This window comes from Engraulis encrasicolus, chromosome 2 (assembly GCF_034702125.1).
Source record: "Engraulis encrasicolus isolate BLACKSEA-1 chromosome 2, IST_EnEncr_1.0, whole genome shotgun sequence".
Lineage (NCBI taxonomy): Eukaryota > Metazoa > Chordata > Actinopteri > Clupeiformes > Engraulidae > Engraulis > Engraulis encrasicolus.
Genome location: NC_085858.1, coordinates 6,066,540 through 6,091,539, shown reverse-complemented (window position 1 = coordinate 6,091,539; position 25,000 = coordinate 6,066,540). Strand labels below are relative to the sequence as shown.

The following is a 25,000-nucleotide window of genomic DNA, read 5'->3' as shown; positions in this document are numbered from 1 at the left end:
GGCCTACATTTATAGCAAAGCTGACTATCCAATGTTTATGCTTTCCTTTGAACGTGGAATAGTTGCTTATATAAACTTTTTATGGCCCCATTGGAGCTATTTAACCATTATTCAGTCTGATTACTGCAATGCTCCTAGAGCAATGAAATCTCAAGCCTGCTGCTGTATCTGAGTCTTGTTGGCAGGTTTACGCCATGCGTTTTTAATGTTCTGTTACAGGGAAGGGCTGCTGGCTGGCTGGCTGGCTGGTGCCTAGACACAAATTTGTAGTGGAAAATCCAAATAAGCTCCAGGCTCCCTGGCACCATCCCTAACAGCACTGGGCAGGTTGGTACGACCACTCTAGCCTACACCACACTGGCATCCCTTTGTCCCAGGACCCGAAGAAAACATGCGTTTACAGGCCCCACGTCTGATCCCTTCAACATACTATCAGATCCACACTATCTCCACTCTGTGCTTGCACACAAAACCCCCGTTCTTGATCCAAATTGCGAAATCTCAAGTAGAGTGTTTGGCACCGGGACAAATGCTTCTCCTCGGCAGTAAAGGCCACGAGCTCCTGTGGTGATGTTGAAACCGTAGAAGACGGGCCAGAACGCGAGCGGGCTGCCTGGTGCATCCTCCCCTCTCCAAGCCTATGTTCCACCACAGCAGCCCTTCCTAAATGAGAAACAGGTGTACCCACATTCTACGGCAGTTCTGACCCCACACTACGTTGAGACTGGCAGGGGTGTGTAAACCCATTCAAGCGCGCCAGGACAGAAAGTCCATAAAATTCCCACCACAGACTTTCTCAATAAAAACCTCACCCATTCTATATGTGCCAGTGAAATTCTAATTAGCCTGGAACAAGACTTGATGATTTGACATAATGTAGCCCTGTAATTTTATTTTATTTGCCTTTTGTTAGAAAAAGGTGCTCTTGCTTGCTACTGAGAAAGGACGGAAAGTTTCTTGAATGCCACCTGAACTGATGCACACTGGCGGACGAACGCACCCAGTTCAGTCATACAGTGTGACATGGCGAAGTGAAATTAATATTCCAATGGGTCTAACGCTACCGAGACGAAATCGACACCGGCGATAGGTCTCGAATTATCATACCATATCCACTACATTGCAGCTTTCACGAGGCAATGGTGATGATGCGTCTCATACACATGCAGGTTCATATCTCTACCTACGTCACGAAGGAAGGCTTTAGACAATGGAACCTAATGTCAGCCCAGCTCACATCCACACATATTTTTGGTCGGAAATTCTTGTAGCAAAAGATATTCGAGGAGGGAAGCCAGGCAAGCTAAGTCCTTACCTGCAGCGCTGGCCGTGTTGAATTCCACTGCGGTGGCTGCGTCAGTCAGTCAGATGGATAGACTATACTCGGCCTCCTATCACAATAGCCGTGCGTAGCCTGTCTTTGCTTTGACCGTCTTCTATTTTCTGTGACCGTGTGACGGCGAGGCAGAAGTGACCGTTGGTGGAGTACACACCGTATTCCCTCTTCGTTTCTCCCTCGTTGACGCTGTGCGATAGGCATCGCTCGCTCTCTGCGCACGCCCCTTTTGCCACACACTCCCCAATTCACCTCTCGCGGTCGACATACACCCCCTCCCTTCATGCGCTCTCTCTCTCTCTCTCTCTCTCTCTCTCTCTCTCTCTCTCTCTCTCTCTCTCTCTCTCTCTCTCTCTCTCTCTCTCTCACACACACACACACACACACACACACGCACACGCACACGCACACGCTCGCTCCACACACACACCATCGTCATCGCCCCCAACCTCGCGCTGTATGGCAAGAATTACGCAATGACAGCTTGCCACTAAAAGTAATTTAGTTGTTTATTACAGTGCAATGACGTGGTTGTTAACTTTTAGAGGGACATCTATACACTTGACAAAGAGAATCTGTCTTGCCCTGTTGTTGAGTGTGTTTGCCAGCAACTTGACATCTTAGTAGCCCTATATTGTAACATTAGTGAACAAGATAATCCATATAAACTACAGTAGCGTTTAATGTTTGGGAGCTGATTTTTCAAATAGTACACAAGGCCCTAGCTGTGCAACAGCAGGTTTTAGAGACTGTCTGTAGGCTTATGCACTTGGCTCAGCCTGTGGATATGACTTCACCATGGCACCTGGGCAGGTGATTTAGAACATGCTGGAGGTGAGTTTGCCAGTACATGTGCCAAAGGAATGACTGATCCTGCTCCTTGAACCGGTTTCACTTTGTGCCCTCAACCCCTTACACTTGGCAAATATGCATATGTCAGATAAACACTGAACCAATTGGCTGAAGCTTTCCTGACATTTTACAGTTTATATCCAAGCTAGGCCTTTGGTGCAGATGGGATCGCTGGGGATCCGACTCACTGTGGGCTGGAAAAGCAACATTGTTATGACAATGCCAAGAGTCAGATTAAGACAGATAACAGATTAAGACATGGTCATTACAGTTTTGGTTATAATGTAACCGGTGGTTATCCTGAACTTTTATTCTGACGGGGTAACGACGCTCCCCTTTTCCTTCCGGTGGGTAGCGTATATCATTCCGGTGGTAACTAGCTAGCAAAGAGGCTATGTTTTTGATGCTGCAGAGTGTAGCGTGGGGTACACCGCTCTCTCTCTGGTTGAGCCATCGTACAGGAAAGGTAGGCGTCCTTCTCGGTTGGCTTATTGCTCTTTTTGGTGCATTGTAATGTACTTAGTTGTTGGTTACTGACACCATTTAACTTAATTGTAGCCCTGTCCATCGGCGGCTGGCGTGGCGTCGGCTGCTGTTCTGGGATGGTGTGCTGAGCTGGGCAAACTCAAGGTAAAAGATGCGTTCTGTACGCTTCTCTCGTGTTTGCGAACGTAGTCTCTATTGTGACTGATGTAGTGTTACTCTATCACAGTGTCGCTGGTGATGTTCTTCCACTTTGTGTCCTGTGTGGTTGACTACTTGCATGCCGCTTCGAGAGAACCAGAGGTAATGCCGGCATTTTCTGTAAGAGTTTCGACGCTTAGCACTTGACTTGTGTAGGGAGTTGTGTGGGGTGGGAGTGGGGGTGCTCCGCAGGTGTGATGGCGGGACTGGCAGCGTGGTGCCTTTGATATCGCGCTGTGGTGTCGTGGTTGCACCTGTGGGAGCGCCCACATTTCCACAATACACAACTCCTGTTGAATCGAGTTATAAATGCCGTGCCTAATGGTAACTTTCTCGTTAAATGTACATAGGAGGAGATGGTGCCTTCGACTACACTGATGCAGTGTCACTAGAGAAGGGGGGCATCACTGTTCTTTTCCCAACCTTTTTGTTTTGTTTTGTCCTATTGTGTGAGTGATTCATCCTGTGCAACCTTTTCATTTTGACGTCCAAGACGAGGGGGCTTGTGTAAGTTTCACTCTAACATCCGAGACGAAGGGGCTCGTGTAAGTTTCTACTTAGTAACCGCCAAGACGGAGCTTGTGTATATGATTAGGGTATGAACACTTAAGTATTACTGGGAGACGTATCTTAAATCTCAGACTCCTTTTGGAACCTATACTTGCTGTAGGGGGAGACCAAAGACGTGTGTCTAACAGGCTTGTGTGTGTGTGGTGGCCATTACAAATCTTGCCCTTTTGGCAGTTTTTCTTTTTTACAATTTGATTTACTAACTTGTTTGCCGTGATTTTTGTTATTTGGTCTACCTCTCGTGCAACTAGCACATTTGCACATTTTGTATATTGAGATGACGTGCCTATAAAATACTGTAACGTTCATATTCTATATTTTTATATTTGACTGAGCCCGTGAGGCATGTTTCATATACAGAGACTCATTGCGAAAAGAAAGAAAATAAAAAGAACTCTGAATTGTATGACAGTTGTATCTCTTGTTATTCACTAACCTGTTGCGGGGAAAGTCAAATCAAGTGTTTGATGGTTGGGTTCTCTCACCCTAACAAATGAGAGTGGCGTAGTCACTAAACATCTTAAAAACATCTAAAAATCTTAAAAAATATTACGGTAAAGAGATAACGCAGGCCACATTAACTCTCACGAAAGGGTTGACTAGGCATATTTCCTGGTGATACATGACGTGAATTCTGATGGTGTAACCATTACTGTGGTTGTGGGTGTGTTTAGGCTGTCAATGCAGGCTCTTTGGTGTAGTGTATAGGGGCCCCATTTAGTAAACTAGAGGCCTGTGTTTTAAGCCTGGGTGGGGGTGGGGGGCAACTCTCCTATTGCTATAAAATGGTGTCAGATGTGGGATGGTACACCCACTGAGCAGCAGGTCCATACCAGGGAATTTGTTTATATCAGTATAATTTGTCAGGCAAGCATCTTGGCAGGCAACTAAAGAACTACAACAGTGTGACATGTTGAATAGAAGGTAATAACGAATCAGCTAGAAGTGTGAGATATACATACTATCCAACCCTCAAAGGTAATTACATAAAGTCATTTTATAGCAGATACAGCTAAAGTGGCTTTGGTGCCAGTCAATGTCTTTCTGTCTGCCTCGTGTGCACAGAGAGACACATGGACAGCTGGCTCTGAAATGACTTGTAACAGGCTGTGAGGATTTCGGTAAGACTCTTACTTTTGCCCTGAGCTGACGGCAGAAAGGGGTGGATGAGAGAGAGAGAGAAGGAAAAAGGGATAGAGAGAAGAGAAAAGACACTACCTATTGTCTTTTCTCCTTTCCCTGTCGTTGTTTTAACTACGATTGCTATAGGCTAACGATCACATAACACTGTTGTTTTTATTTGCACATATTGAGGTTCATGTTCTTGATGTTAAGTCTAAATTTCAGAAAAAAGAGCCAATGCAATGTGTATAGCACTTGTATGTGTTTGAAGAGCTCTTTCAAAATGAGATATATCCATTATAGAATGTTGGGAAATTGACTTTTTTGTATTGGGCATTCCATTGAATTGCATTGCAAAATGAATTTTATAGAGGTTTAAAAAGTGTGTTCTCAAAACATTTGAATGGTAAGAATTCACACATAGATGATAGAACTTCTTAACAGTCAATTCCAATATTAAAATGCAAAAAGTCAAAAATGGTGGATATAGCGTTTTGGAAAAGAGCTCTTATGCACACCACCACACACCTTTGGGTTGCTGTTAAGTGAACAGTGTGAGCCAAGGGAACATGGCTGTTTCATGGCTGTGTGTGTGTGCATGTGTGTAACTGATTGTATAGATATGTGTGTGTATGTTTTGTGTCTGTGTGTGTGTGTGTCTGAACTATGTGTTTTATGTTTGTCTGTGTGTCTGTGTACAGTGTGTACCTATTGAGTGTGTTTGTGCATCCACATGTGCGTGTGTGTATGTGTGACTTGCTGTTTGCACGAGCGTGTGTGCGTATGGGCGCCTGTGGGTATGGACACATGTGTGTGTGAGTGTATGTCCGGCCTGTTTGTGCATGTCTGTGGAGGTTTACTAACCCACACTTAATGGGATTATGCTAATCTAGCCGCCAATCAGGCCGCTTAGCCGCTTGATGCCCACTTGACCCCCCAGCTCCCTCTCTGGACACTCATCAGCATTGCTGTCCACAGTGTGTGGAGGCAAGTCCACTGTGATGTAATATAATGTAATAGACTAGTTATTAATAATAATAATAATAATAATAATAATAATAATAATAATAATAATAATAATAATAATAACAATAACAACCACCATAGCAATCAATGTAATAATCATTATCTTGATTTGGGTTGCACATTCATTCATAAAGTATGTGGCATAAACTGATTCATCAGCTTTCCTGTAAAAGCATGTCCGTCAGTCAGCGAATCAATCTCCCTCCCCTTCTAAGAACATACAACTATCAGTTTATTGTTTTGATAATGCAGATCGGTTGCAGCAGTGTTTCTGTATTTTTCACACATCCATGAAAAAATGGTTTTAGGAGCCTATCAGAGAGGATTATAAGCCTTTATACAACACTCCACAGCTCCACGCGTCAGTGAGAAATCTACAGCATCTCTGTGAAGAACACAACCATGCAAATGGGTGTTAACACCTCTCCCAGTCAAGAGGGCCTCACTAAACCCAGACGGAAGACCTCATATCCCCACAGGACAGGGCAAAGAGGCCACGCTATACCGCGAGTCATCTAAGGACCCCTTACTTAACATTACTCTACCTGACCTGTCAAAGACCCTTTTAGGTCCCATGGAAAACATACACATTATGAGGACACGGGGGCTCACTAAGCTGAGCTCTTGAAAGAAGCCTGGGCAGCTCTGGAGGTCTAGACCCAGAAGGGAAAATCCCCTTAAAACGGGCCCCAGGAAGGAGACTGGCGGCCTGGGCATATGAGGAGTGAGTACGGGGGCGCTCTTTCATTTTTCTAATGTGTGTGTGTGTATGTGTGCGTGTGTGTGTGTGTGTTAAAGAGAGAGAGAGAGAGAGAGAGAGAGAGAGAGAGAGAGAGAGAGAGAGAGAGAGAGAGAGAGAGAGAGAAAGAGAGAAAGAGAGAGACAGAGACATAGACATAGACATAGACAGGAAAGAAACATTTTGTGTAGGTACTGTATATGAATCTGTGGAGAGGCATGGGGCAATAATCGTCCAGCCGTAACTCAACTGCCAGTCAGTATTCCTGGTGCAAGACAACTCAATAAAACGTTATTTTACTTGTCCAAAAAAGGCTTTGCCAACACCGCTGTGATAACTGAGAAAGGGAGAGAAAGGAGAGGAAAGGAAATGGGGCAGGGTGGGGTCGGGTAGAGCGGGGCGGGGGGCTTTTTAAATACAGAACATCGACAGAAATGGACAGGCACAGCTGTGTGACCCCCACCCCCCCTTCAACGTCTCAAGCTGACCACACACAGACGCATGCACAAAACCCCTCTTTTGGCAATCGATGGAGCCTGTCAGAATTCCATTCACATACAGGACTTTTAAAAAAAGAAAGAAAGAAACATTGAACGATGAATGCAATAAAACACTGTGCCTGCCTTGCTGAGAGAACAGGAACCTGGGATGCTTTCACAGCCCGCCAACAATAGCAAAGTGAGACATTCCTCCCCTGAAAAGGAAAGGAGAGGAGAGGAACCTGCCTGGCTGGGCTGAAGTCAGGCGGAGGGGGAAATTGGCTTTCCTTAAGGTTGATTTTGTAGAATGTTACAGGAGCCACGGTGGTGGCGACGTAGATGCTTGGAGTAGGCCAATATTTCATGTTATGGGCCTTGTTACAGTGTATCCAGATTGTTAAGTAACACATTTGTAACAATAGTGTAATGCTATTTCCTCCAAGTTGATTTTTGTAGAATATAGTACTTCCAACTGGAGAGATGCTGTGGAGCCTTGGGTTTTTCGGTTGCATTGTATTCCCCATTCTGTCCCTCTCATACTATGAAGTAGGCCCTATAGTGTGGTTGGAATAAGTGCATTGTGTACTTGACATTGTAAGTGTAGACCTTCCGTACACCATGGGCCTGGAATAAGGGACAGGACTACTGAATGGTTTAGTGGTGTTACATGTTTATACGGCTTAATACATTTTGTTACATTTACATGTACATACACTGTGCCTTCTTAAGCACAAACACATGATTAATCACATATCTAAATTTAAAAAATGGAAAGATCCAAAAAAGAGGCATGTTGCAGAAAATGCTTTGTATTTGTGCATGTCGTCCATAATATGTGGAGTGAAATCGAATGCGTGTCTTCTTGTCTTGAGTGTGGAGGTGTTGCTGAAACAACAGGCTCCTTGCTGTGTCTTCTTCTCCATCTGTGGCTCTCTGCTGTTATTGCTCTTCCTCTCCTCTCTCCCACCCCTCGTCTCTCAGCCGCCCACTCCATGCTTTCCATTCACTATCTCTCTTTCTCCCTGCCTGTCTATGCACACTGTATCTCTCTCTTTATTTTTGTCTTTCTTTGTCAAGCTCTCTATCTCATTCTATGTTGTTCTGTGTGTATGTCTCTCATTCTTTCTCTCTCTCTCTCTCTCTCTCTCTCTCTCTCTCGCTCTCTCTCTCTCTCTCTCTCTCTCTCTCTCTCTCTCTCTCTCTCTCTCTCTCTCTCTCTCCACCCCCTTCCTTCTTTGCCCTGAAGCTGAGCAGCCTCTTCTGCCAGATACAACTGGACCATCGCTGAGTCACTTATTAGCACAGATGGCTACACACACGCACACACTCGTGTTCACACACACACACATGCTTACGCTCACACGAATACACGCACACACACACGATCACGCTCACACACACGCTTACACACACACTTACACTCATACACTCATACACACATACGTACGCACGCACACACACACTTACACTCATACACACATACCGCACACACACATACGTACGCGCACACACACACACACACACACACACACACACACACACACACACACACACACACACACACACACACACACACACACACACACACACACACACACACACACACACACACACACACACACACACACACACACATTTACATAACAGCCCATGAACCATGAGCTGGAGCCCCTTTTCTATTTACATAATGCCCATGCTGACACAGGGCATTCTTGTACATACACTTACAGCAGAATAACAACAGTAGCATGACATACTTAAATATAGTCCGACTCTGAACTCTAGGCCACGACTGGGGCCAACACACACACACACACACACACACACACACACACACACACACACACACACACACACACACACACACACACACACACACACACACATGATTGTGATGGAGTGGACCCTGATACATATTTTGCATGTCCTCATAAAAGCAAAGAGCAAGACAAATAAAATAGGCGTGTCTAAGTGTGCACATATAGACATTAGCAACTGCACCCTGCTATTAACAGTCGTGATGACGAGAAATAGTACAAAAGGCCAAAGGTGGTGGCACCTCAGACCCCCCCCCCACACACACACACACACACACACACACACACACACACACACACACACACACACACACATAATTTTTGCACACACATGCTTGTGACATGGATACTGTGCATCTCAGACATGTGATGCAGCTATTTTCACATAGGCATGGCCTATATATTTCTAATCATGTGCCATTCCTGGCACGCAGTCTATTCATGCCAAGGCATTGATGCTAGACACCAGGAAAATACATGGAGCATGTCACTTAGCTGTGTCCCCGCACACACACACACACACACGCACACACACACGCCAACAGAGACCCCTCAAGGGCGAATGAGGCGAGTTAGTGCCGTGATAAAATCAGCTGAGGCAGTGCTGCTTGATGTGGTCACATGTAGTGCACCAGCTGGTGTTTATTCCATCTGAAAAGAGCCGTATTTGCAGTGTGTGTGTGTGTGTGTGTGTGTGTGTGTGTGCGTGATTGTGTATTTTCATGGCTCGTGGCAACAATATTTGAGTAACTAATTAATGCCTGCATCAGTTTACTAATGCTGTTACATTCACTAGATTCTATACAATACATATTAAATATTGCAGATCTTAGATTAGGTTTTCATGTGCACTGTTTCAAAGGACTGTTTCAAATGAAACCACCAGAGGTTTTTCTTCAAGAGGAATGAAGCTGAATGGAGAAAAAATATATCCGTAACAAAGAGTCGAAGTGTAAAAAAATGACTTTATCTTGCACATCTTTTGCACCACCTTGTGGTGAGTAACCATTGTAAACGATGTGTGGCCAAGTGAACACAAACAGTCTCTAGTTCATCATCATGGGCTTATACTACAAAGCTGGTTAACTTAATAGGTAAATCATCTAATACAAGAGCTTTTCTTAAGAAAATGAGGACTCCAGGCTCTTCTATTAGATGATTTACCTCTTAACGTCACCTTAACTTATCCTGAACCAGCTGTAGTATAATAGGCCCCATGGGTTGAGAGTGGAACTGGTCTGTTGGATGACAGTAATGCAAACTGACAGATTGGATCGTGTGAAGACAGGAAAATATAGGGTTAACATTAAACAAGCCTCCCTACTGACTGGAATACAATGTGCTCTTATACATGTGTCAAGGTCACTTCATGGATGGTGGGTTGTGAAGGGCATGTTTATGTTTCCCACCACGATTACCCAATCCCACCCCAATGGGAAACAAATAAAAGCTTTGATAATCCCTGACTTAACATGAGGTTACAGCAAACAGGATGGATATATGAGTACAATATTCAGCCGAGGAAGTGATCCTGGATTTAAACATGAAAAGGTCAACGTAAAACTGCCATGTATCACTAATGATCTTTTCTATACCTGGCTGATTATTGCATTTCTGTGTTCTATTGGAATCTGCTACTGTAGAGAATGGTTTGATGGAACATGTTTTTGGGCTTTTTCTTTCTGAACCTAATATAAGGTCACCACCTCTGAACTTCAGCTGAACTTCAGAAACACAGCCAGCCAAAGCCTGTTGGCATGGCACACAATGCCATAGTGCTCTACTTTGTGTTTGTTTGTGGGCAGTACGCCTCCAGGTACCATGTTGTAAGCCAAGTCCATTACTAGTTTGCAAGCCTCAGCCCTTGCCCTTATGCTCCCTGCTTAATTTGCACACAAGGATGGCAGAATCTCAAATAAAACAATCTCCTTACATACAAATCGTTTAGAATACAAAATTGTGTCTCACAGAAGCCTCATAAAGCCCTAATATTTTGTCATATTTATCCAAACAACAACTCATTGGCCTAAATGACCATCTAAATGGAGTATTTGGGAGCCATGGTATTCTATCTACCAAAATGCCAAACATGGCCAGGTGCAGTGTACATGTCTTTGATCTGCCCCATTGACAGTAAATATTTACTCTCAATGATCTGCCCTCAATGAAGGTGTCTGATGCTGGTTTTGGACTGTTGATGTTTGCGGTATCACCTCTATTATGTACAGTACGGGTAGACATGACACGTTTCTGTAAAATCTCCGTTTTAGTTCACTCATTCTGACTTTACTCCGAGTCCTCTTCTTTGACACGTCTGTGGGATGATCTCTCCAACTTCATCTTCTTTGCAGTTGTTCCTCCCTTCTTCGGGACACTGTCCTGCAACTGTCTGTCTTTCTTTTTCTTAGTGGCTCCCGTCTTTTTCTTCTTCTCCTCCTGATCTCCTTCCTCTGACTTGATCCTCTTTTTGCCCAGGTCAACCTGTTCTTTCAGGTTTTGGAACTTTTTCAAGTCGGCACAGAACAGGACCTGAGGACCGGTTCAGAAAGAAGAACACTTACTAATACAGCAAGGAGAATAGCTAAACAGAAAGGTAGAAAAAGTATTGATGTGCAATACTGTTAAATATCCATGCTGATTATTAAGGATAAGGAATGGACAATTACACACACACGCACACGCACACGCACACACACTAATATAAATAAAAATACAAATGTATATATACGTTTAACAGTAACTCACAGAATGGGCCCATCCTGCATATGGTCCCCAAAGCTGCCTGAAGAAATCACCTATGAACAGCAAGGTCAAGTTAGGATTTGATAGACATCACTGCCTGCCCTTCCATTCTTTAGTTTACACACAGAGAGACCATAAACACACACACAAACTTTCTATCTCATTCTCTCTCTATCCCAATACACATACATACACACACACACGCACGTACGCACGCACGCACAGACACACACAAAGTTGAATGCAAGTACAAATACACACACAAATAGACAATTAGAAAATTACAACAAATGCCATGGAATGCAAACACACACGAGTCTCGCACGCTCACCAATCTCACGGTGCACTTTGTCAGTGAGCGTCTTCTGGCCATTCCCAGAACTGCAGGCATAATCTCGCTTGGCGATTTGCCACACGTGGGTATCCACAGGAACAGCCCCCAGCTTATCCAGAGACATCAAACAAACACAGTCGGCCACCTAAAGACACACACACACAGAGCCAAACAGTATTAGTGAGGTAGACGGGCTTTACATCAAACTCAGGTGGCCACCTCTGATGTATTTGCATATCTGCCATGCTTAATTAATTATTGCTTTGTTTGATTTCAAAAGTCAAAAATAGGAAATGGGCACACTTAAGCACACTTTTCCCAAAGAACTACATATACATGGGTTCTGAATGTTTGTAAACACGATGTTATGAGGAGGGGCAAGACACTGGCAGCCAACCATGTGCGCTATTTTTTTGACCGACAGCGGTTTGCAACAATCAGAGGTTGAGTTGTGCGCAGCTAGTTTCGCGCAGACAGGTTATAAACAAAATTTGGAACCCATGTATAAAACAGGACCAAAAGAACCAAAACAATACAAATTACTCGAAGCAATATTATATTTACTGGTCTGGCATTACGTTTTGCAAAACTATTGCTAGTAGTAATATGGCAAACATAGAAGATCCAACTACTCATGTATTAAGAGAAAAGATGACATTTGTGAATGGGCAGCATTAACTCTGTAAATAAACTGCAAAAAATACACTCTACCTTCAAAGCAATGCTAACTAGTTTTCATGTTTGGTCCTTCAACAGGTTGAAAGTGGAATTGCAGAAGAAAAAAAAACACTTTTGCTTGTAGATAGCGAATGGGGAGGTTTGGGAAGCTGTGGGCAGAGTGGGAGGGTCGAGGATGATGTGGGGTGAATGATGCTGTGTGGTATATTCTTGTTTTTTCCCCGTTGTGTTTGTTTTTGTTTCTTACTCATTGTTCAATAAAAAAGTGGAATACAGAAAGAGTTCCCCAACCTCCAAACTTAGGCAGGGTTCAGACTGTGAGGCTTTTTTCTCTGCCAGGAGCTCTATTTCCATCATGTTCCTATGGAACAGCACGGCTTCTAGTCAAATGGAGAAGTGCTTTTCATTCGTGCTGTTCCATAGGAAGCAGCTTCTTTTTCTATCAATTCAAAAAACATGCAAAACTTCAAAAAATGACTAGCTCAAGTTTTATATTGTGATTTAATCTATAGCATGTATCTCAGCTGTGGAGTAAAAGAGGCATGCCCTCAATGCACTACGAGAATGTATGAGCTCAAATTAAAAATGTATGTGTCACCACTGACCACCTGTTCACCAGTGAAAACTAGAGGTGCTCCGATTGCTCGGCAGCCGATCATGATCGGCAGATAATGGCCAAAAATAGCCTGATCGGTGATCGGAAAAATGTGCCGATCAAAAAAACGATCCAGAGATATTAAATTCCTCACGCAACCATTTTGCCTTTACACCTGGCGCTGCCTGCATGTAGCCTAGGTGCTGGCTCTGCACAGCTGCTGCACCAAAATAAGGCATCTTTACTTGTCTTTAACTTTTTGGAATTCCCTCCTTCATTTTCACCATTTATAATCATATCTGCATCAACAATGATCTGATTTTCCGATCCATGCGCCGTTTACATGACGCTTGTAATTTGCGAATGACGTGTCAGTCTCGCCATGTTCGCTATTTTGAGTTACAGCCTGTCAGCACGCAACAACTAAACGTTTCCAAAACAATCATCAACGGTATTGTTTTCAAAGTTGTAGCCTAATGCACAGCCAGGTCATTAGTTTGTAGTCCCTGCAACACCAAACAGTGCAGAGGGAGAGTGGACGGTGAAACTCAATGAGTCTGTGCAGGGAGTTCTACAATCTATGACAGTGTTACAGAGAAAGAGCTTTCCTCGCAGACACGCTGTGTTGTGCGTGTTGCCTGTTCTTTCAAGTGAAGTTTTTTTTCTTGTTTAGTGTAGAATCTCACGTGTTTCAGTCACAATGTAATTTGCGATAGACTACTTCTCTCCAGTTAGCCATGTTACGTTATAACCTGTGTAGTTGCCTCGGTCAGCACGCGACAAGTTCACGTTGTCCGCACAAGCATGCCAACGTTATTGTTTTCAAAGTTGTAATTGACAGTCAGTCGATTAGTTTGATAGTCGCTGAAACGCCAAACGGCGACAGGTGAGGGGAGAGGGAGAGAGTCAGACCGGTCGCGGAGCACTGCAGCTGTGGACAGTGAGTGACAGAGAGGGGAGGGGCTCTCCTCACGAGGCTGCTCATTTAAAGCGACAGGGTTTTTTCTCGTATGCAGAAGACGGGAGACTGAGATCCAGGTGTCTGAGCTTCAATTCAATCTTAAATAGTTTAGTAATTATATGCAATAACTTATAAATTGATTAATACTGTAGACTTACTTGTAGGCTATATTACCAACACTAGTCTGAAAGAGCTGCAAGATAATAATAATAATAATAATGGCCTAATAATAATAATGATAATAATAATAATAGCCTAATAATAGGCCTACATTGTGAAAGCGACATGTGCAAATTAAGATTGATTGGTTTATGGGCAGAAATGGTATTCAATAAGGATAATTAATAGGCTATTAAAAAAAATAGGAAATAATCGGCAATGATCGGTGATCGGCAGATAAAGATTTTTGGTGATCGGTATCGGTGATCGGGCCAAAAAAATGGTGATCGGAGCACCTCTATTGAAAACACACGGACCAGTGAGTCTTTGTAAACTAAAGCTAGGCCTATATTTATTTTCCAAAGGGGTTACCCCATTAAACAAAAAATCAAGGACTAGCATGTGTCCACATTTCAACCACTCCATCTAAATTTCACTCCATTTATCACAAACTACCTGACGACAAGGTTTTAAAGTGTTAAGTACCAACTATCATATTAACAGTCCTGTGAAACATTTGGCTGCTAGTTATAAGTCTTTCACACCAGCTTCAGATCGAGCACATGGTTTTAAGCAATGACGTCTGTTTAAGGCTAACTTAAGTCTTTTATAACCACCATCCTATGTCATCCTAATGTCAAAATACTGTAATATTGATATGAATGCACAAACATAGACACACCAAAACTATTTCATCCACCTTTATTTGCCAATGTGTTGCTTTGATATATCATCTGTAGTCATGATATTTTAATGCTGCTGGCAACACAGAGAGAACATAATAGTTGATACAGTTGATGTTTACGGACAGCGGTGTAGTCTACTTTTTTGAAGTGGGTATACGGTTTATTCGAGCATTTTTGGAAGTGGGTATACTGTATATATTTATGCTATACTAAATAATGGATCAATCAATTTTAAGTGCGTATACTGAAGCCCCTAAAATTTAGAAGTGGGTATACTCCGTATACCTGCGTTCTACGTAGACTACACCACTGTTTACGGAAGATGTAAAGTGAATGATGTAAATGTAAAGAGTGAATACAGTACATGAAAATGAAAATTACACTGGAGGGCTTAGTGAGCAACTAAATTGTTCACTCATACTGCTTCTCCTCTGTGTGGATTCTCTAATGTTTCTCGAAGGTGGCGGGGTATGAAAAATTCCTTCCACATGTTGCACACTGCAATGGCTTCGGTATAGTGTGCCATCTCAGGTGTTTCCTCAAAGTAGGGAGAGTATGAAAGGCCTTTTCACAAATGATACACTGATGTTTCCTTTCACTAGGACCTTGTCTAGTATGGGTTTCTAGATGTGATTTGAGATTACTCTGATCTCTGAAGTGAGGCTTTTCACCAGTGTGAGTTCTCAGGTGTACATTTAAATTACCTCTGTGCGTGAAGCTCTTTCCACACGTAGTGCACTCGTATGGCTTTTCTCCATTATGCATCATCATGTGCAGCCTGAGATTGCCTTTTGTTGGAAAGGCTTTTCCACACAGAGAGCACTGGAAATCTTTCTGTCCTGTGTGAATTCTCTGGTGTGACCCCAAATTGGATACAGTTGTGAAGCCCTTTCCACATGTGGGGCACACATGTAGCTTCTCTTTAGATTCAGATTTAGATTTTAGATTTAGATTAGGGCAGGTTCTCAGCTGTACTGTTTTTTCTCCATGGTGGGCAGCCTCATGCTTCTTCCTGTTACCTTGGCATGCAAAGGCCTTTCCACATGTAGAGCACTGAAAAGGCTTCTCTCCTGTGTGAATTCTCTGGTGCCGTGCCAAACAACATGGAGTTTGGAAGCTCTTTCCACATGTGGTGCACACATATGGCCTCCTTTTAGTGCCTGTTCTCAGCTGATTCCTGTGATTTGATTTCTTCTTTTCAGCATAATCTGTGAAAACACAAATTACCCAAGTAAAACTTATGTCAATACTAAAATAAACAATTATTTCCCTGCCTTTTGATCAGGATTTCACACGTCTTTGAAATACTTGAAATATTTTAATGAATGGACGTAATTAAAGTAATATTTAATTAGTGAATTGATTTGACTGCAATGTAAGAATAAATTCAAAACTAGAACATCTAAATACATATAGAAAGTAGACAACTGGCAGATACAACAGATTCATTAGTCTCAATTGATTCAGCCCTATCAACAAAACAATAAGTAGAAATATGGCCTTATGTTGCCTTATGTTCTTAACATTGGCCTGTCTCAGTTCAACACAACCCAAAAAGGCATTGATATCTACAGTGTGCATTCAATCCAAAGCAGTGGAACTTAGGATTTGTAAATAAATTCAAATTCTGCTATAAAACGTACTTGTTGGACTCCTATCATCATTTCCATATTTCAAGGGAACAGGCCCCTGTTCCTTTTTAATTTCCAATGTTGAAATCTCTTCCTTACAGGATGGTTTGGTCCCTTCATTCTCTTCATTAGTTCTGCACAAATAGTCTTGGCGAAAATAATCAAAATCATCTTCTTCAACCTCCTTCTTGGTTACTTCAGATGGGTGTGATGGTTTTCTTGTAGAGGTCATGCCATCATCATTGCCAAGTTCCAAATGATCTGGAAAGTCATCAAAGTCTCCTTTAATGTCCTTCAGGGGTATGGCAAGTTGAGGTGGATGTGCTGCTTTGAATGTTCCAGTCTACAGGCAACACCCACTCTTTGGCACGCCACTGAATGCCAGCTCAGTGATCAGATTCTCTTTTTAGATGGACATTGGGGCTCGGTACCTCCCCCTCCGGCACCCCACTTTAATCAGGCCTGATCAATGAGCTGAAGGGCTTTTAGAAGTGTAAAGTAGAGCAATAGAGAGTCGTAGGTATGCTGGCTGCCGTTAACCGTTAACACATCTGATGAAACTCAATCATAGTAATTAAATCAGGGGTGTCAAACTCAAATTCAAAGCGGGACAAAATCAATATCTGGGATGAAGTCGAGGTTTTATTATTTGCCATCGTAGGCATCCTGGGGTGCATTTCTCGTAACTAAAGTTGCTTACTACATTAGCTACTTTGTTTTCAATGCATTTTCCCATTGGCAACTACAGAAGTTGCTAACAGGCTAGAAACTTGTCTTTTGAGAAATGCACCCCTGATCTGTTAATAGCCAGCATACCTACGACTCTCTATTGCAGGGGTGGGGAACCTTTTTCATTCGAAGGGCCACTTCAAATTCATCCGAAGGCCGTAAAAGTCCTCTGAGGGCCGTACTATGAACACAAACCAGGATTTCCCCCTTCACTTTAGGCCTATATTGAAGGCAGCCACGTTTTAAACAAACACCACCCTCTCTAGGTTCCCTGAATATAAAACATAATTGTATTGCAAATGCATTTTCTAAGATTTCCTTACAAAATATATCCTATTTCATGTGAAGCTGAATAACATTAAAATGATATTGGGGGCCGGATAAGACGGCCTCAAGGGCCGTAAACGGCCCTCGAGACATAGGTTCCCCACCCCTGCTCTATTGAATGTTCTTGCTTGGGAAGGACAATAAACATCCTTGACATCTTGAACATCTCTTTGGTGTCCTGCCTGACTACATTAACCCAATGTAATCTCATGCAAGGGAATCAAAATTATGAATCTCATTCTCACTGTCCCCTGCATGGATAAAGACAGGACAACATTAATATGATCGACCAAGTGTTATGGTTATACCTCTCCTACAACACACAACATTACTGTATATCATTTAGCATAGCCATTTCAGTAGCCACAAATAATGAAATTGAGCTAAACAATCTTTTCATTGAACACAATTGATTGTATAATCATTCTATTTTGATTTGTGTAGTGTTACCATTACCACAATGTAGGATTAAAAGTTAATCACTGTCCCAAGTCAGCCGATGCTTATTTGAGTCATTAGTGAGTAAACGATGACTCTTGCGACCACTTTCACGGTCAATCCACTGAGAACCCCAAATGTAACTTTTGACAGAGCGACCCCAACGAGTGTCGTGGGAAACACTTCTCATAGGAAAAAATCGCTTTACATACCGCCAGATACATATTCACATTTGTATCAACTGCTGGGATTCTTTGCTGAAAAACATTCCCAAAATACACTTTGTACAGATTTAGCTTAAAAGGCCCATTCACTACAATTCAACATCTCAACCTGTTGTGCCACCCTTTAACATCAATCAGATTTGCTAGACATTTACAAGGGAATTGTGATAGTACAAAGAAACAATACTGCAAGAGCAGAATGGGATTTTGCAGTTTGCATTTTCAAGGGGGCGTTTGATGCACCCTAGCCAAGATGTGTGAAAAGAGGTGATTTTTATGACAAAAACACTGTCCTTGGCCCCTAAGAGGTTATGTCTGTGTTAATAACAATGATAAAGTGCTAAGTGCTGTGTAGAATTGTTAGTGCATCTTTTTGTTAAGCTAAGCCCAGACGATGTGACAACCCATTTTCCTTTTCTTTTGCCTCTTTCTTCAGAGTTTCACCGGACACCAGATATGGTTAAAAAGCAGGTTAGCAAACCTTTGGTTGAGTATCAACGGTGTAAGATGGAATGCTGTGTACACTGTCAACTAGCAACAGCAGTCATATCTCGCCAGCTAACAGCAAGTTCTTTCATTTGCAGTATACTACCATTTAATACTAGCACCCCTGCTTCCATTTTTGGATAATAATAAGAAAAAATATCACCCTCTGGCAGGCAAAAAGGCAAATAAAAAAGTACAGCATATGTTACAAATTGTGTTTTTTGTTAATTGTTTTTTTTTTAAAGACAATCCCTGCAAAACAGTATGGTTTGATCCTCGGCCAAGGCCTCAAGTAGTTACGAAGCTGAGGGGAAAAACAACAATATGGTGTCATGTTAGGCTGACCTTGACTCCCACCCCAGGTAGAGTGCGTAGGGCCTCGCGGGCCTCCTCGTACGAGGCCTTGCGGAGCTGCTGCAGCCAGTCAGGGCTGTGGGAGTCCAGGATGAGCTGAGCACTCTGCTGCAGGAAGCGAGCGCGGTAGCCAAAGCCCAGGTCACGCAGGCACTGCTCCACACCACTGTCTGGCCAACACACAGCAGCACAGCACATCATCAGTATCATAGTTTGAACTATTGAGGGTACTGTGGGGTTTGTACTATATACTACGTATCTCTGACCAAGACGTATGTATGGTGTAAACAAAAGACCTCCTAGTGTCCTTGAAATAGTAAGATTGGGCGTTCTAACATTTCAAATTATACAAAAAGCAAAACGGTAATCCGGCCCAATTTTTATTCTCTATCCCGTCATATCTGTAATTGTGAACGCCGCTAAGCCCCCCAACATCTGGGCTTGCATGCCCATGGGGATGCAGGTTCGAATCTGGCCTCAGGGGCCATTTCCCAACCCTACCCAGTCTTTCTTTCCCACTCATTTGCTGTCTCCGTTTTCAACTGTCCTCTCTAAATAATATCTAAAATGGCAAAAAGGAGAATGTGAATTCAGGAGAATATCTAACCTATCTAAATGTATGCTGTTTCACAACGTGGTGGTCATATTTTCCAGAGCTATAAGAGAGAGTGTGTATGCGTGTGTGCTTTAGCCTCGTTCACCTGCTAGTGCGTGTAGGGTGGGGAAGTCGTGGTAGTGTGTGTCCTCTATGGTGGCGAGGCGCGGGCCGAGGCTGTGGCACAGGCGCTCCACCATGCCCTGGATGCGAGAGATGTGGTTGTTGGAGCTACAGATGAAGGAGAACAGGCACTCCACCGGCTCCTGCCTCAACATACGCACCCCTGGGGGGGTGGCAACACAATACAGTAGTAGTGGATTACATTAAAGCCAGATTATTACAGTGTTAAAGCTGAGATTCAGCACACCAGAGGAGGAGAACAACAGAAGAACTCAGTTGGCACCTACACTGTATATGAAGGAGAACGGGCACTCCACCAGCTCCAGCCTCAGCGTACGCACCCCTGGGGGCCAACAGTGGATTGCAAGGGCTCCATACTGAGTTTTAAACCCATTGATGCCTAAGGCACCTGCAAAAAACGCCTGCTAATTGCCTAAGCCCTTTTTAAGAAACGTTGCCCTCAGCCTATAAAAACCTACAGTAAATATCTCAGCCACTGAAGTACATAAACACAAGTTGCATTTAAGCCCTAAGAAACTCACCTTGCATTAGAATGTGTTCATTCAGCTCTAACATACCAACATTTTTAATTTGAAAAAATCTCAAATGTCATGAGATCTCAAATGCCTAAAAACTGCGTCATGCAGCTCCAGGCGCCTGGGTCAATGTTGCGCAACGCAACATCCAGCATCAATGGGTTAAGAGAACCTGGAACATTTTCCTTACACATTATGAGAGCACACAAGATTCATATTTCTATTATTACAAACTACTATTATTTTTCATAGGCAAGCTGAGGGTGGGTAAGTGGATGGGCTGTTCACCTCATCGATTGCATTCCATAATTGTAATAGTGCCATCTTAATATTGTTTTTATCATTTCTGCAGTGGATTACATTTAAGTCATATTATTACAGCGTTAAAAAATATGAGAGTCAGTGCACCAGAGGTGAAGAACATTAAAGGAACTAAGTTGGTACCTATATCTCACTCGGTCAGCAGTCAAGGAACAGCTTGTTTAGAGTTAAAGCTATTCCACAGCAAGGCCATTTTTCTTCAACTTTTTAAAATAATGGGCCTGTTTAAAAGAAATATCTGGACATCAAGTCATGTCATTTTTAACAATCTCATCACAACGTCTCTGTACATATCATTCATACCTTCCCATATGATGTGCTACAGTGGTGAATGACGAGGTAGCCCATGATGGTCTCCAGTTTGACTGTAATCGTCAGTGAAGGCAACAACATTGTGTATGGAGCAACAACACTGCGTAGTTGCAAGTAGTAGCCTAGGTACAAGATGCACTACCCAAGATCAGACCCCCCCCCCAACACAAACACACAAACACACACACACATCTTCCATGAATAAATTAACAATTCAAAAAAGTTCCCCATCCCTAAAATAATCATAGAAAATACCGGTAAGCGAATCGATAACATTATGTAAAGAGTCAACCAAATATGACACCAGTAGATGTCAAGCGTGCTACACAATTCTGAACTTTGAATCTGAATTAATAATTCAGAATTAAATAGTTCTGTCGAGTTCACTTTGATCTTTCATTTAATTGTTCAGTGTTTACATGGCGTTTTCAAAGCGGAATTAAGCTTTATTCTGTATTAAAGCCAGCTAATTCTGAACTAAATGTCTCATGTAAAGGTAGCCAGTGTATCTTCAGAACATGTGAGCACTCACATACGAGCTATGATGAAGACTCACCTGTGAAGACGCTGGCAATTTTCCTGAAGTGTTCATCCTGCTGACCCCAGTCTTTGTACAGACTCTCCAGCTGGATGTTGAGCTGGAAGTAATCTCTCAGCAGCAGCTCCTCTTCTGGGACGCCACACACGGGCTCCATCTTCACGGCCTTCTCCTCCACCTCCTGCTTCACTTTGCTGATATCACATTCTGGTGTCTTGGCTGGTGGTCCCAATGGCTCGATACCTGGACTATTCTTACAGACTGTCTCCGTGCCGTGGCGGTTGTTGTCTAGGTTGTTGTTGTTGTTATACACATAGTACCATAGTGTGTCGTCGGTCTGGGTGAGGGTCCACACTCGCCCGCCCATCACTCCAGTCCAGTGGGCATCTCCCGTCTCACGCCACCTGGAGGAGTCAAGTCAAGTCCAATGTACTTTATGGTCAAAAACCTACGTAACGGGGTTAACACAGAAGATTGAAATTGCGTTTGACCTGCCGCCAATGTGCAGTTAAGTTAAACATTAAAATAAGATATTGACAATAATCACACACACACACACACACACACACACACACACACACACACACACACACACACACACACACACACACACACACACAACACAGACACAGACATGTGCAATAAATACATTCTGGATGCATGCATTCAACAGAAGAATCAACATGGCACACACATACACTGTTTGATTATTAAAATAAAACCCTTGCAAGCCAACATCACATCCTGCTGACAGTCAGCTTGGACCCTTTGATTATTAGGCTACATGAGACTGACAGGACCACAAACCTTCATGTTGTTTGTTGGCCATTTGTTGGTTATCACATTCAATACACAAGCAATGAATGACATAGTCAAAGTTCTGATGTTTATTTTATTTACAGTCACTGCTACAACACGTGCCTCACTAAATGCATACATGTCAGTAAGAACTTGCTACCACGTCACACACGGAAGTCAGTCCACACAACAACAATAACATAAACACTGCCTAGACAGCAGACTGAAAGCAATAGATATAGAGGTCAAAGAACCCAACTTACCGAAAAGTTTGTCCACAACCAAGTGTAAGGTCCAACCGGAGCTCAGATCTGGGGCAGGAGAGCGCACGCCAGGCTTTGGAACTCACAGATAGTAGAACGTGCTGGAGCATGGTGACCATGCACATGCAGTCTCCTCCAAGTTTTCAGTGTACCGCCTATATAACCGTTTGCATCAATGTGTGTCTATTCATAGCATCTTGTTGTGTGTCCGACAGAGATTAGGGCAACACCACCGATTTTTAAGGGGAAACTAAAAGGACTGTGGCACATATCAATACAGTAGTGTTGACTGCAATGATTATGTTTTTGTGTGTGTGGTGTTTTCTTCGCCTCTTCAGATCTTTCACAAGTAATAGCGCCCTCCAGTGGGCTGGAATGTATGCACAGTCTTGATATAGTATGACGGGGCCAAATAAACGACCCATCATCAATCAGACGTCCAGTGAGTGGGCCTTTCTCTTTCCATGAATAGTTACTAAGTAATAAACAAATTTAATTTGACCAAAGTCACAAGTTTTGCCAAATATATGACTGGTGGGCAAATTCAAAATGGCCATGGGACAGAAGATCCATCTATTCTTGTAGGCCTATGGAAAATGTGAATGTCCAAGTTATAGTGAATTCTTAAAAATTGATGGTGATGGTAGCCTAAATATATGTGAAATAGTCACCTTGTCAATGGACAGCAAGAAGTATGGAAATAAACTGCTAAAAATGATGATAAAGCAACTCAGACATGCAAGATTTGATGTTTAGTTATCTGGACATGTTTAAATAAACAAACAACAAAATGCTGTATTTATGTCATTTAATTACAGAGGCGATCTTGGTGGAGCAGACGTTTCGACCACGTTTCACAGCATTTCATAAAATGCATAAGCTAGTCCATGCATCGCAATGCACTATTTACAAAATAAAAACAACACTGCTCATGGTCTGACAGCTTGACAATATGTATAAAAGCTCCGAATTAACAAAAACATGCTCATATTTATTTTATGAAATTACAAATAAGTCACTCACAGAACACAACTCTTTAACAGTCTTCGGCAGATCCTTTAAACCATGGATAAAACAATATCAAATGTACAATTCATATTCAAATTAAGACATACTTTAAGCCATACTTAAATCTATTTTTTTCCTTTAAATTACTAAACATGTTTTGTGTTCACAGGTCCTACCTGGAACATAAGTGCACAGCTGTACTTTTAGTACACTAAGATTGGGATCCGTCCCCCTGTGCAATGGCACAGGCAGGATGCTAAAGGTAGACATCAGTTAGATGAGATCATAAACTGTAGTATATTGACGCTCACATGTTCTCATTCACATGTTAGCCCATCTGGCAAAGCGAGTCTGAAGGCGCAAATTTAAGGTACAGGCCAATGTTTTTGTTGACGAAGCAACTGCTCTTCCACCTCTCCATTGACTCAATACTCATTTTACAGTCTAAGTATTGACATTTTCAAAAGAAAGGGGGTGGCATCTTTCAGACCACTACCTAGATTACGACTAGTTAAGGTGTGTCAAGACCAAAACAACAAGGTGACTCGTGGTTTTTTTTGGGTGATTTTGCACTTCCTGAAGGCTGAGCTGGAGTTCTACAGTCCTGATTGGGCATCATGAGGAGATGTAGAGTGGGCACACACTGATGATGACATGACATTCTCTTGCTCATGCATACAGTACACAACAAAAATGAATTACACTGAAAAATACTTGCCCCTTTTCTCTGAGTAAGTGATTCCATGACCAATTCTTTTAAGTCAGAGTAAGAGGTACAAATCATAATACAGTTTTATCTTGATATCTTTTCTACGAATTGTCTTTGTCAGAATAAAACTTTACCTCTTGCTCAAAGTCAACACACAATCCAGAATGTAGGCCTAATCAAAACAAAAAGGGAACCCAATGAAAACGGACAAAATAATTGCTGCATGATTGTCATGATAGAGACACAGGGTTATGTGGCAGTGAAACTCTGATTCACAGGACAGGAAGATATAGTCTTTCAGGCTTTTGAGTTCCCTACAACAGTTTCTCATTTCTGTCTCAGGTGGCTAAGAAGACCATGACAGTGTAATCAAGTGTCTTCTTTGAAATCAACTGGCTGGCTAGAACGGCTTGAAATGGCAACAAGTTTAGATGTGTGTTAAAATCCTGTCATGGGTAGGTAGGTACTGTGTGCCACAGAAACATTCAGGGTTAAAAGAGTTCAATTCCAAAATGCATTGCTTTAAGCTGGCCAGAAGATAACCAGAAGTTTCCCAACAAAACCCAACTGGGCTATTCTATGCAGACACTGGTCAGGTGGTCAGAGTGACACATCATATGGAGCCTTTCAGAGAGCGCCGTTTCGAACTGTTTCCGAAAAGGAGTTACTGCAACAACAGGGTTCTATGCATTGCATTGCTTAGGTGATGCTTTACAAACACCGCACAGGAACAAATTTGTTTCATAGTGGGAAAAAAGTAAGTGCTGCATGGACTGAAAATGAGGATCTGTGGGGGTAAGTGAAAGCAGGGGTTGGCCATAAGCTCTG

General features: G+C 42.6%; 2 protein-coding genes across 3 annotated transcripts in view; both read right to left on the bottom strand.

Annotated features, from left to right (window-relative positions):
- The window catches only part of LOC134460342 (uncharacterized), an 11,006-nt gene extending 9,478 nt beyond the window's left edge, over window positions 1-1,528 (bottom strand). The window contains exon 1 of the mRNA XM_063212775.1: window positions 1,316-1,528. The gene's annotated coding sequence lies outside the window, so the exon portion shown is untranslated. The remainder of the gene's footprint in view (window positions 1-1,315) is intronic.
- A 5,930-nt stretch (window positions 1,529-7,458) lies between these two features.
- Window positions 7,459-22,771, bottom strand: ogg1 (8-oxoguanine DNA glycosylase). 2 transcript variants are annotated; one of them, XM_063220551.1, is made up of 8 exons: window positions 22,456-22,771; window positions 21,413-21,798; window positions 19,671-19,850; window positions 18,961-19,139; window positions 11,699-11,846; window positions 11,371-11,420; window positions 11,081-11,154; window positions 7,459-8,021 (listed from the first exon to the last, which is right to left on the bottom strand). In XM_063220551.1, the coding sequence occupies exons 1-8, from the start codon at window positions 22,578-22,580 to the stop codon at window positions 7,925-7,927; spliced, it is 1,239 nt and encodes a 412-aa protein (XP_063076621.1). In that variant the 5' UTR covers window positions 22,581-22,771; the 3' UTR covers window positions 7,459-7,924. The 2 variants fall into 2 exon arrangements, with proteins under 2 accessions (XP_063076621.1, XP_063076616.1); XM_063220546.1 differs by lacking the exon at window positions 7,459-8,021 and having other exon boundaries at window positions 9,571-11,154.
- Between the last annotated feature and the right edge of the window lie 2,229 nt (window positions 22,772-25,000).

Bases quoted from the DNA above. Each gene is read 5' to 3' on its own strand.
- ogg1 (XM_063220546.1), bottom strand. From the start codon at position 22,580: ATGTGCATGGTCACCATGCTCCAGCACGTTCTACTATCTGTGAGTTCC. The intron at 21,799-22,455 runs GTAAGTTGGGTT...TGACTCCTCCAG, and splicing joins GGTTGTGGACAAACTTTTCG to GTGGCGTGAGACGGGAGATG. The intron at 11,155-11,370 runs GTGAGTTACTGT...ACCGGTCCTCAG, and splicing joins ATGCAGGATGGGCCCATTCT to GTCCTGTTCTGTGCCGACTT.